Here is a 13,327-nt window from a genome sequence, read left to right as displayed (position 1 = left end):
TTTTAATTTCTTTCTAAAGTATGTGTTTTACATGTATGATATAAACATTTTCAAGCTATAAATGTGTAAAACAGTTAATGATTACAAACATTTTGGTGTCAACAACGTGTGACGTGACACTAATGACTTTAACCACTTTAACCAAAAGTAGCAAAAAATACCAGTGTAGATAAATAGCAACGTGTCTATTTTAGCGGTACAACAAGTTATATAGGGCTTAATCGGTGAATTTGTCTCAGCTGACATCAGGTGTGTGCATCACGCCATCCACTCATGTCTGGCTCTAACTGCGTATTTCCACGCTTCCACAACCTGGGACATACGGATGGTGTCTGGGAAGCAGGCTTCAACATCAGCCATCACCTCCACTTGCTTGCGGTCCATGTAAGCAACCACCGTATCCTTAACACTGAATGAAGACAAAGAAGACAGTGTATGTGAGCACTTGTGTGCCGCATAGTGAGATGAAAACCTTTAACAGCTTTTGATGTTACTCAAGGCCTATCCTACAAGTCCAAAACAAGGTAATTCCTCTTCTCCAGTCTTCAATGCATACATGGGAAACTGGCCGCCCGGGGGCCACATGTACCTTCACTTAGGCCTAGGCTACACGTCTCTTGATCTTTTGCAAAACGCACATTTCTTTGTGCGTTTGGGCCTTTTCGGCCACTCAAATGGAATACGGATAGATTATTGATTTCAGCTGTTAGAATTCAAAACATGACCCGCTTTAATTATTTCAGTCTAAATTAGTAGCATAGTATTAAAATGTTATTGTCCTTTTTTGTGTCCAATTATTTAGTTCATAAAGTTAACATAACTATAAGTAAAGGCATTTGAAATTAAATACAGAAACTATAGAAATTAAATACAAATGTTACTTTTCAGGATTCCAATTCAAATATAGCAAAAAATAGGTGATCTACAAGCTCAAAACACGTCCCAGTGCGACGCGTTTTGAGCATGTACTGTAGATCGGCTATTTTTGCGACAACAGTTTTATGCAATCTGGCCCCCTGGAATGAGTGTGGAAATATAGTGGCTCTCTCCAACATTAAAGTTGCCCACGCTGATGTGTTTAAAAGAGCTGTCACTATTCTGGTGAAACTCTACAAAGACTGCCAATCTGTTGCTCCATTCTCTGTTATTGTAATACAAAATGACTGCAGGACTTCAAGGAGACTATTTTAATGGACAATCTTTAAGATGGAAAACACAAAGGCATCTGATGTGGAAAACTACACAATACACAACAACAAACGCAAGACAATGACATTTTGTCAGCCTAAACTTCTGAGCTGGACAAACGCTGCATCCTGTCAGTGAGAGATGGCATCACAGCGTCACAGATATACTGTACTACAGTACTTGTTTTCCTGAAATAACAGGTGTGTCGTCCAGCTCACCTCCAGGTGGGTTTGTAGGTGTCCGTGGCGCGCGGACTCCCCAGACTCAGCAGGATGAACTCGTGCATCTCCAGCAGCCATGTGTCCACGTTCCCCTTGGACACAAACCCCTTCACCTGCCTCTCCTCGTCGTCGTTCAGCGGCTTCCGGTACTCAACCGAGTGCCCAGAGAATGGCTCCTTTGTTTAGACAAGAGAACAACATGCTAGAGAGTTAGAGATACATAGCATCACCTATGAATTCTACTACTACTAGAGACAGGAAATGGCAGGAGTTTGGAATGACATGCAGCAAAGGGCCTCACATAGGGCCTTTACAACCCAAAAGTCCTCAGCGATCACAGAAGTTTCTGCATCCCGGTTAAGTTCAGTTCGGAGCCTTGCATGTCGCCTCACCTAAGTCTATTGACGACTGTACAGTGGCATTATTATTATGTCACTGTATCAAAAAACATGTTAATCTCTCTTGTCTAACATTCTAATTTGTCTTTAGTTTATGAGCCTGTGAGAATGTTAAGATCACAACAGGCTTACCTTATTGAGGCGCAGCATCGTCTGAGATTTCAAGGACGACAGGAGTTGCCACAGAGAAATGCAGTGTTTCAGACGGCACCTGCCCAGAGCCTGTGGGAATGCAACAGCATATCAACACACTAGATGTGTAAAACACATCTAGATGTGGAATATCTACATTCATGTATGTGCTTATTTTACAGATAGAGAAACACTGAAACCAATAGAAACATTTTAGGGCTATAGACGTGAGGCGGATTCTAAAATGCTTTCTAAATCAGTAACTTTGGACCCACAAAAATGATACACCTGTATATAGATTTGTGTAAAAAAATGATTCAACATTTTCACGATTTTTCAGAGAATGTTAAAAAAATAGCATCTATGTACAAGCTAAAGGGTTAAGGAACAATTTGGTTCTATAAACAACCACGCAGATTATTTTTTAAAGAGCCATATAAAATTATTCTGGGCATTCAGAGAGCTCCACGCAGACATAGAAACTCTTCACCCCCTGTCACCCCCTGACCTTTAGGACATGAGTGTCAATCTGGTCTGCCATCTTCAGCAGTTCCCTGAGGTAATCGTCCAGTGACATCATGTGATCTCCAGCAGTCATGGAAAGGAATCCCAGGACCAGCTCCACAACCTTCAGAGCGTCGCACAACAAGTCGTAGGATGCCAGCTCTCTGGACAGAGCGTTTCTGGTCAGGGAGCTCAGAGACTCCTGGGGACAACAATATATCAACAAATTAAACGTTTACACCATTTGGCAACCTTTTTTGACACACATTGAGAGGACGAACGCAGCTGACATCAACAATCCTTAACTTGTTACACTGACCCTACTGTAATTGTTTTTATTTTTATATATCTTTTTTTATTATTATTATTATTTGTTTGCATACTGTGTCCAATATAATGTCTTCTATTATGTCTATTATGTATACTTGTATGTGCCTTTTATTTCATATGTTACAAGATACCAGGGTTGTGGCTCTTTCAGAGCGGGAACTCTGGGGGGAGGGGAGGGGGAAAAAAGATTAAAAGTTCGAAAAATGTTGTATGCTATTTTCATATGTGAAAATTAATAAAGAAACTTTGATCAAAAAAACTAAAACAAATGAACACCATTACTTGGGGTGGGACACACATTTACATTATGAAAAAACAAAACAACATTTATATTATGAAAGAGTATACCGGCCGACAAGTATTGTATTGTGTACTGTATAGTGATGAACTGATGAATTGAGTACAATGGAAACACGGAAGACTTTTGTTTTAAACATTTCATTTTGCATTTTTAATGGATAGAAGCATGTAAAGTTGTAAACCCATATTACAAAGTGTCATTCAGTAGAAGAACTTACTTTTGCATAAAAGAAACATAATGTAAACACTTACCTGAGGCACCTTTCCTTGAATAGCTTTGAAGATGTTGTCATAGTCTCTCTCTTGTCTGCTGAACAGAGTAGGAACTCCCTGTAACAAAGAACAGTGGGGTTTAGGAAAGAGAGATCCACAGATGTCTGTAAACACTTTCAGTACATGTAGTTCATTCAATAGTATAGATCACTTCATTTCATTCTCATTTTAGGTAGTTCCATATCGGCTAACAAATGTATCCAGAGTGAAAGTGAAAATTAAAGATCAGTGAAAGTAAATATTTACAGATGTTTAACTTTTTCTCTTGTCTTGTCACATGTAGACAAATAATGATTTTCCTTTTTTTATTATTAACCCCTGTGACAAACTGCTACCTATATGACTAGGTCTCAAGCGTTTAAAGGACAACTTTAGTTTTTTTCAACCAAGGTTCATGTTTTAGGCTGTTATTAGAGAAAGTAAAAGATGAGTGTTATTTTTTTTCATTTGCTGCTTTCTTTCGTTTTAGGGATTTTAGCTGTTTTGTACAGGGGGGCGGTGGCATTCGAGCATGGGGCTAAATATGTATTTTTTTACAAAATATTATGGAGATTTATTTTTTTATTATTTACTATAGCCCTAATAAACCCCAGGAAATTACATCTGGCCACAAATAAATCACAGGATCTACTGAATGTGAAGGTAGCCTACTGGGGGGAAGCCACACTGTGTGTCATAGGCTCAATGTCAGTTCGACACATTCAGTAGATCTCGTGATGTTTTGTGGCCAGATGAAATTTCCAGGGGTTCATTAGGACTATAGTAAATAATTAAAAAAGAAATCGCTATAAAATGTTGTAAAATAATACATATTTAGCCCCATGCTCGAATGCCCCCGCCCCCCTGTCAAAAACAGCTGAAATCCCTAAAACGAAAGAAAGCAGCAAATGAAAAAAAAAGAACACTCATCTTTTAGTTTCTCTAATAACAACCTAAAACATGAACCTTGGTTGAAAAAAACTAAAGTTGTCCTTTAAGAATCTGTGTGACTCACGGCCCGTGTTATTAAAGGTTTTCCCTGAAGGAAACGGCTGAGGATCTGTTGCTGGATCTTGGGCAGGTTGTATTCTGTGTTCACGGTCCCCTGGCCGCGCTCCAGGCTGTACTGGCAGTTGGACAGGATGAGAGGCAGCAGGTCTTTGTCCAGCTCGTATCGGATGACGTGCTGCTCCGTCAGGTCTGCCATGGCCACCTTGTAACCACTGGAACATCAGAAGCAAGTCGCATGGATTAAAGCTAAATTAACTCACGACTGACAATTGGCCAAGTCAGTGTAGTGTGAAAGGAGCCTCCCACACGAACACTGTTTCCTAATTCTAAAGTTCTAAACAATTAACACAATATGTAACATTATGATTGTTTTAGTATTGTAATATCGTTCTTTCCGTTCCACATACAGCCATCCAGGAAAAGAAAACACAGACTGAGACTTTAACCTTTGCCTTTATAAAATATCCATGACCATTAGGGTTTTATGGAACATGCTTCTTAACATATCGCTAGTTTGACCACATCAAATGCTCTAATCTTTTAAAAGTCACACTGTGTGAAGTGAGGGGCGCTCTTATCATCGTACATCATCATGACCTAAAATAGACACTATGGCCCTCATTTATCAATTGAGTGTAAAATCTGCCTCCAAATTCGAGTGTAGGTTTTGTAGTACACTCACGTGTTTAAGACGAAGTTTGTGGACGGTAACCTAAAACTGGATGTAGGAGGGGCTAGCTCCCCTCAAAAAATAATTACCGAAAAAAGCCTATCTACAAGCTTATTCGGATATTTTTCTTCCATAGAAGACATGCTGGCTTCTATGGAATCCAAGTGACTGAAATCAGCCGTGGCGACTGAGAACTTGAATCCATGAAGTCAGGACTGCAGGATTGAACCCGCTGTCTCTGCATTGTGCATCGCAGAACCTGATCCGATATGTACCTGCAGTCCTCCTTGGTGTGACGGTCCACAGCGTAGACCAGCTCGTTGTGCAGTGACAACAGGTGGCTTAGCAGAGCGGTGGCACACAGGCCCGCTCCCTGTCGCCGGGGCAGAAGGTACTGAAGGTCACTGCTCAGGTCCAAATCCTTTCCACAAAACTCATCTGGGATTTTCATCTCACCTGCAAGTCAGGGGAGGATACAGCGGTGAGAAACGTGTTCTTTCAAATGTATTTGTATTTAATTCAGCCCCACAAAAAAAGAAAAAAAAGTAAAAAACATCCAAAATAGTAGACTCATCAACATATCAAATGCTCATAAATCATCTATGTTCGCTATTCATTGCACGACTACGAATATACTTAATACAGGGATTAAGTGGTTAAAAGTGATGGACTCACTGCTGGCTACAGACACTCTGAGGAGGTTCCATGTGTTCAGGAAGATATGAATCTGTTTTTCATACCACGTCTTCATTCCTGGAACAAAACATTAGTTGGTTACATCTCATCTGGACCATTGTGGAACAGAAAAGGGACACATGGATTCCGAACATTTGTCGACATCTCAACATATAGACAGACTATGGTGCAAAAATACAGTAACTATGGTGCAAAAATACAGTAGATGTACTATTATTAATCATCATGGCCGATGATGATACCTTCTGTCTGTCTGCCAATGAATTCTTCAATGGAACCAAGTATCTCATCAGATGCATTCTGGAACCTTCTCACCAGGTTCTTCTGAAGGTTCAGTATGTCTGGAAGGAACTTAATCTGTCGAAATTCTGTCTCCTGTAAAAATAACAAAAAAAATCGCATGAGCAAGTTGCATGACACATGGGCCATGTTGCATGGGGCACGGTGCAGACCTCAGATTGAATCCTGCCTCTCTCTCTCTCTCTCTCTCTCTCTCTGTCTCTCTCTCTCTGGCGGCAGTGGCTCAGGGGTGGAGTGGCCGGTAGAGTGGCCACATGTTCCCAGTTCGATCCTGGGCTCCCCCAGAGTTACTGTCAAAGTATCCTTGAGCAAGACTCTCAACACCTTTGCTCTCGATGTGCAGGTTTGTGCCTTGCATGGTTTCCTCCGCCATTGGTGTATGAATGTGTGTGTGAATGGATAAATGTAATGCTCAATCTATGTAACCATCATTTACCATTTCATGGGAGCTCAGCCAGCTTCTCACCTTCTGCAGAAACCTCCAGAGCAGAGGAAGGTTCTCCTTCTGGTCGTGGTGCTCCACTATGTGTTTGAGGCTGAGCAGGGAAAGCCTCTCCCTGCAGCTCCACACCGCCGAGCAGTGGAGCTGGGACCCTCGAGGCAGGGAGGTCAGCATGGGGACCTCATCTTCATAGGTCAGGCTCATGAGGAGGTTTGACGAGACACGAGAGTCTGTCCTGATAGCGGTGTTGACGTCCCTTAGCACACCATCAAGATCCTGATGACAAACGGAAACTCAAAACATGAACAGCTGTATGAAATCTCTATTGTGTTTGTGCTGTATTGGTGCATTTGTTGAATTGTTATAATCCTGTCACTTTAACTTGTGGGAATGATAACATTTGTGTGTGTCACAGTAGAATGTCATGCAGCAAAAAATATATTTAACATTTTTCACCAAATATATAAGCAGCCATGAAAATGCATTTTGAGGATGTATTTTCCCCACATATTATCAGCCAATTTGTGAATATTCTTGAGATATTCATGGTATACATTTCCTACCATACGGGCATATACTGTACATGCATATTTGGTCATGCTGATGCCCAAGGCTTTGTTGTGTTTATCAAAGATCACTTCACAAGGACAGTCATACTGAAATATCCAAATTGAGTGCAAAGGATAAAGACAGCATTATTACCCTCAGCTGTGGTGCCATGATGTTTGTAGCAACAATAGTCTCCCATGCATTTCTGGATTCTTTGTTCAATAGCTGGGGATTATAGCCAGCAGGCCCTAAACAAAGTAAAACAGGAAAGATGTGGTGAAATTCAACAGCTAATCTTTATATGTTCTGAAAACCTAACATGACATATGGAAAAGGACACATAATAGTGCGTTGCTGTACATTGAGTGGTGTGTGTTCTAGATTCTAGAAGGGACTTGATCATCCAGTGGACAGTGGTGACTGTGTCATCAGTGCCTTTCCCCAAGGCTTGGGCTAGCTGCTCCATGTCCTTCAGAAGGTGTTGTTGGAGAAACAAGCATGGATCCTGGACAGGAGGCTGAATCACCTGCTGTATCAACTGAAAGGGCATAATACAACAGTAAGGTTAACAGGACAGTGGTCATGGGGGGGGGGTTAACTTTATCCTTCACTCCCAACCAATGTGAGTGATAACTTTCCAACCAGTGCATTATTTTACAGGCATGTTTTAATTTAATTATATCACTCATTTAGTTTTCCTCCTTTTGGAACAAGGGATCCTTTGTGTACCTGTGGATGCTCGGAGGCTCCCCGGAGCATGGCCAAATGTGTCAGCAGCCTGACCAAGGTGAAGGGGGTGAGGGACATGTTTTTAGTGTCCAGTGTGTCTGGATTGTTCCTTCTCTGTGGGTCACCCAGGATGTGGCCTGGCCTCGTATTATCCACCCTAAAAAAAAATACATGAGGTGAGGTAAGTCTATTACAGTAGATAACGTTGCCTCTAAATGAAACAGGTTTGACTATTGACAAGCAATGACATCCTCTCATCCTGGTCAAATTGGTAAATGACATCCTTTCACCCTGCGGTCCTTGTTAATTTTAGTTTTGCAAAGTCAATGTCCTAAGTAATGCCAGTTAAAAGCTAAAAGTGAAATATCGGAATGGACCAATAAGCCTCTTTTGTCAGACCAACAATAGATGTCTGAGTCAGAGTGACGCGGCCGTGGTCCGGTCACCCATCCTCCCTGGCCTGTAGCCAATAGTTACTGACTACACACATCCCAATGAATCAAACATAGTCTGATGTAGTTCTAATGTAGTTAATAACTTACTGCTGTTGCTGTATGGGTCTGAATCCTTTCACGGCTACGTGATTCTCTCCTCCAACCTCATGCCCACACTCCAGACATGTCCCTTTCTGCATGGGCATGCCACACTGCAGAGACACACAATTGTTTTCCATCAGTATATGCAAGAACGTCTTTTCTTTCACCTGGCTCGCCTTTTTTAACATTTACTGAGATGTGCTCGGCTTTATTTTGTGTTCTCTATAAAGGCAGCAACAATGCTATAACAATGCACATGTCATCAGAGTACAGTATAAAGTTAAATGTAATTTTAACTTACCTCATCAACAAAACATGGGTGATTGTTTGGGCACACTAACGGGGGGAAAAAATCAATACATGAAACATTAGCTTTTAATGTACAATACAGAACACAGACTCGAATCAATTGAATTTGCAGAGCTAAATGAAAGAGGGTATGTTACCAGGTGATCGAACCTGACCATACAATATTATACATGTATTATCAGGTGTCTAGCCTGAGCTAACGCTAGACATTTCTGGCCTAGATGGGAGGGTCGCGGCTCAGAAAAACGCGCACCCTGATTGGATCTCATCGATCTGTCCATCACCCCCGGCCCCTCCTCTCCCCCCTAGTGCAGCGCTACGTCACATCATTTGGAGCGACGCCCACCCGGTAGGGTTGACTCCCACTTTTAGACCAGAGCGGCCAATGCGTTCCTCCAGGCTTTCAATTTTTGCACCAACAAAGTGAAAGCCTGGTACCGAGGCTATCAGGTGTCTAATACTTACTATACCATGTGAGCTTCCCATAGTCCTGCTTTAAAATCCTCTGGGCTAGAGCTAGCATGTCATCAGGCATTGTGGGTACAAAGGACATCTGTAATAAGTTAAGAGGGAATCAGTTCATTTGTATTGGTCCATATGGCAAAATAAGACACTTAACAAGATTAACATTAGAATTAAGAAGATTGATTCTAAAACCAGACATCAACAGACATCACAACAAGTCAAGATGTGACATAATGGTAACTAAATGTTTGTTACTAAACGTCCTTTTTCCAATACTAATGAAAGTAGGGATGCATCGAAAGGGAAATTCTTGGCCGAAACTGAAATTATATATATTTTTTCCTACCATTGCTGTCATGGCCATACCATAAAGCTACCTGATTTATGGAAAGAAAATGGTTATGGCAAAACTTAACTTAAATAATAATCACCATTATGGGTCCATAAAACATTTATTCAGCTCTTTTGAATGCAATTATTGCATACACTATTCGGTGACATATATTCTGCCTATTCGGGCCGAAACCGAATTGGCCGAAAATGCATTTTTAGCCATTTTCTGCCAAATGTATTCTGCGGCCGAATATTCAGTGCATCACTAAATGAAAGGAACATTAATGAAACCACTTCAACTGACATCTAATATTACAAATACAGTATGAAAAGTGTACCTCAGGACCACCAACTACATCCTATGCCTTTAAGACTATATACAAATACTAATCAACTTAGTTTATTTATTGATCAAAAGGTTGATCATAGTTTAGTTAGCAGTATTGTTGTTTACCCGCATGTTGTTAGGGGACAAGCCAAGCTGCTGGACAGGTCCCAGTAAGCCATCAGTCCCAGTGAGGAGCACGGAGGCCAGGTGGACTGTCAGTTCAATGACAACCTGTTCTTCAACCCTCTGACCAGCACGGACGGTCAAGGCTCCCAACCTGTTGTGTACCAAGGCTGCTGCAAAGGTTCTGACTTGTCCACAAGACAAGAAACTGGAGCCCTGGATGAGTTCTTCAAATGCTTCACATTGCTGATGTAAGTAAAGATAAGATAATAGTAAGAAAACAAAAGAATGAAACTCAGCAAACACACTGGCAACCAGATGAGCTTAAAGCTGATGTCATTTAGCAGTGACTATAACATACTTTAAGAAGTATTATAATATAATATTAATATACTTATAAGAGTGCAAACACTTTAAAAACGTTAAAACAATGTTTCCACATTGTTACCACAGGAGTAGGATGAAGGTCTGTGTTGGCAGATCTGTACAGAGCCGTCACCTCTCTGAAAAGAGCCAGGAGGATATATAGAGTCCGTTTTCTTGGAGGTGCAGTTAATTTCTGAAAGATAAAATTCAGAGGAATCATTAGCAGAACTTTGAATATAGTGAGTTCAATATGTGTGTCATTGAAGTAGTGAGTTAAATATGTGTGTCCTCATTGTGTCGAAGTATATGACAAATGATTGCATGATGCGGTAACAGAGAGCGAGATGAGAGCAATACCTCACATGCCGCCTCTATTTCATCAACACTTCCGCCCATCACAGCCGCAGTAACTGTGTCACGTATGACCCTGTATTCTTCCCCATACACAAGGTACTGGTCCACCTGGCATCCATCAGCATTCTGTCCCACCAACAATGGAGAAATACTTTCAATTTTGTTCAAAAGGTGGATTGTAAAATATCATTTCTGTCTTTGTTACATTACACTTTGTTTCGTAGGCTAACCAGATGAAACTGTAATGCATGGTTTGGGTCTCTAGCAGGTTACCGCACAAATAGTCAAAATTGAGCCACTACTTAAAGCACAGCATCATAGCAGCATCACCTTGTATGCCTGCTGGTGGACCTCGACAGGGAAGAGCCAGCTGAACTGTGGGTCCTTCACCATCCTCTGGACCAGCTCGACCCCCCGCTGGCTGCTGAGCTTACGGATGAGGTAGACTCTGAACCAGTCATTCCCGCTCCGTTCACATAAACCCACAACAGCATCCTGGAACTCCTTGACCGTATCTTGAACATTTTCATCTGCCACAAAAACACACAAAAACACAGCAGGACAGTCTAAGAATAACGCACACACTTTTAAAATCTTAGTCTTCTTTGTTGAAATCCAGGTTGCCCAGTATGTCAAGCAAAACCTTTGAGAGGGAACTGAATAAAACGTATTCAACTGCCAAGATCTTTAAATGTGCAAGACATGTCTTATGGTTTTGGTACAGATACAAATGGTCATAGATCACAACATGTAAAAATCCCTGCAATAGCTAAAGAAGTTGCACTCTCCAAATGACAGATACTTGTACAGTACATGGAGAAGAGGACCTCACTCATCTCATATATTCAATATTCCAGTAAAGTCTTGCTTCTCACCAGAAGGTAAGTTAGTGGTCATCTCAGAGGCCATGATGCTGAGGGACAGACGGATTCTGGCGATGTCTTGCAGGTGTTCGATGGACACCTTTACAGGAGACTGGGTGATGGAGTTCAGGAAGTTGTTTAGGAATGCCGTCTCTTCACGGCCAAGATCTTTAAATGTGCAAGACATGTCTTATGGTTTTGGTACAGATACAAATGGTCATAGATCACAACATGTAAAAATCCCTGCAATAGCTAAAGAAGTTGCACTCTCCAAATGACAGATACTTGTACAGTACATGGAGAAGAGGACCTCACTCATCTCATATATTCAATATTCCAGTAAAGTCTTGCTTCTCACCAGAAGGTAAGTTAGTGGTCATCTCAGAGGCCATGATGCTGAGGGACAGACGGATTCTGGCGATGTCTTGCAGGTGTTCGATGGACACCTTTACAGGAGACTGGGTGATGGAGTTCAGGAAGTTGTTTAGGAATGCCGTCTCTTCACGGAAATATGCCTGCTGTTCCTCAGCTCTGGCGAGTTCTTGGGGCATACTGTCCCACAGGGAGTCCTGGTCAGGAGGTTGTTAAAGTTTTAGTTATATCTGTAGAGCACTCTTTAAAGAAATAGATTAAATTGTATTGTCCCATTATGTATTGTCCCATTATGCAAGCATACGGAATTAAGTGCTTGTGTTTGCAGAGGTTTAAAGCACTTTAAAGTGCTTTATAAAGCATCTTACACAAATTAAAAAGAATAAAGGAACCATAGGGAATTGGACAACACGGTTTATACAAGATTGTAGTCATAAAAGTGTTAATTTACCTCAAGGCAGTTGATGTACAAAGAATACAGCTCTGATTTATCCTCCTCTCCCACAAGTATACTGACTTCCACAGATGACAAATGCTGTTGCAAATATTCTCTGACTTCATTGAAACTAAAAGAAAAGCAAAAAAAACCAATTATATTAATAAATGCTATCTATTCTAATATGGATTCCATATTGCAGCCATATTACTATCAGTTTCAGCACTATAGGGTTATAGTCCACTACACAAACCTGTACTTTAGAAGAAGCTTCAGAATCACAGAGCGCACCACAGGGTTCTTGTCCACAGACTCATCAAAGGGCGACAAGTCCTTAGTGTGAATCTGATGGTTTTCTGGTGTAAAACATAAAACATGTTATGGTTCAAAAGATAACAAACTGAACAATGAGAACATTTGGATTATATAATAATAATGCATCACAGACAATCTACTGCTACTGTTAGTGTTACATTTGTTTGTTCCATGTAAAGTAGAAATACCTGTCTCAACCATAAGGTAGGAGAGAAGGTGCATAATGACGCCCTCTGCTGGTGGCGTGTTGTCCTTGAAGCACACCGTGGACACCAGCTCGATGAAAAACGCATCACAGCGTTGCCTGAAGTCTGTGTTTTTACTGATAGAAGCCCTGTATGGTCACATTGAAAAAAAAATGACAAACGTGAGCTATATCAACTATTAAAAATCACGCCTGTGTGTTAGGACAAGGTTTGTGTTAACACAAACCCACAAACACTCAAAGCTTATGACATATGAGGGGGTAGCGCCTCAAAGATTTCTGTCATATCGTGATATTGTTTTGCCAGAAATGAGTGCGTTCCATTAAATAATTGTGTCCGTTCAGTGCCGTCTCTCTCTCTCTCTCTTGTTCTCTCACTCACGCAAAATTATCCGAAATAAATACTATTAATTTAAATACTACTTATTTTAATAGAAATTGTTAAATAAAATACGTTCTTGAAATAGATCAGACTTAACCCATTCTGACCGGGCACCCATTTTGGTGTCAGCATCATGTTATGCTTTAGCTATTTAAAAATAGCAGATCTACAAGCTCATATCGCGCCACCGAGTGGCGCGATACGAGCTTGTAGGTCTG

General features: G+C 41.0%; 1 protein-coding gene across 1 annotated transcript in view; it reads right to left on the bottom strand.

The window, feature by feature from the left end:
* Positions 1-258: 258 nt before the first annotated feature.
* Positions 259-13,327, bottom strand: part of LOC310876988 (E3 ubiquitin-protein ligase rnf213-alpha-like) — a gene marked incomplete at both ends in the record, with an annotated part of 59,668 nt that continues 46,599 nt past the window's right edge. The window contains 25 exons of the mRNA XM_083790635.1: positions 259-409; positions 1,407-1,585; positions 1,940-2,029; positions 2,448-2,645; positions 3,326-3,403; positions 4,341-4,548; positions 5,282-5,462; positions 5,682-5,759; positions 5,945-6,077; positions 6,469-6,720; positions 7,147-7,241; positions 7,354-7,531; positions 7,723-7,879; positions 8,265-8,368; positions 8,560-8,594; positions 9,033-9,120; positions 9,820-10,062; positions 10,265-10,375; positions 10,540-10,662; positions 10,867-11,066; positions 11,412-11,567; positions 11,758-11,968; positions 12,223-12,337; positions 12,461-12,563; positions 12,711-12,856. Of these exons, the coding sequence (XP_083646761.1) occupies positions 259-409; positions 1,407-1,585; positions 1,940-2,029; positions 2,448-2,645; positions 3,326-3,403; positions 4,341-4,548; positions 5,282-5,462; positions 5,682-5,759; positions 5,945-6,077; positions 6,469-6,720; positions 7,147-7,241; positions 7,354-7,531; positions 7,723-7,879; positions 8,265-8,368; positions 8,560-8,594; positions 9,033-9,120; positions 9,820-10,062; positions 10,265-10,375; positions 10,540-10,662; positions 10,867-11,066; positions 11,412-11,567; positions 11,758-11,968; positions 12,223-12,337; positions 12,461-12,563; positions 12,711-12,856 (3,613 nt within the window). The remainder of the gene's footprint in view (positions 410-1,406; positions 1,586-1,939; positions 2,030-2,447; positions 2,646-3,325; positions 3,404-4,340; positions 4,549-5,281; positions 5,463-5,681; positions 5,760-5,944; positions 6,078-6,468; positions 6,721-7,146; positions 7,242-7,353; positions 7,532-7,722; positions 7,880-8,264; positions 8,369-8,559; positions 8,595-9,032; positions 9,121-9,819; positions 10,063-10,264; positions 10,376-10,539; positions 10,663-10,866; positions 11,067-11,411; positions 11,568-11,757; positions 11,969-12,222; positions 12,338-12,460; positions 12,564-12,710; positions 12,857-13,327) is intronic.

This window comes from Protomyctophum parallelum (genome assembly GCF_964188405.1).
Source record: "Protomyctophum parallelum genome assembly, chromosome: 19".
NCBI lineage: Eukaryota > Metazoa > Chordata > Actinopteri > Myctophiformes > Myctophidae > Protomyctophum > Protomyctophum parallelum.
This window is presented reverse-complemented; position numbering and strand designations above follow the sequence as displayed.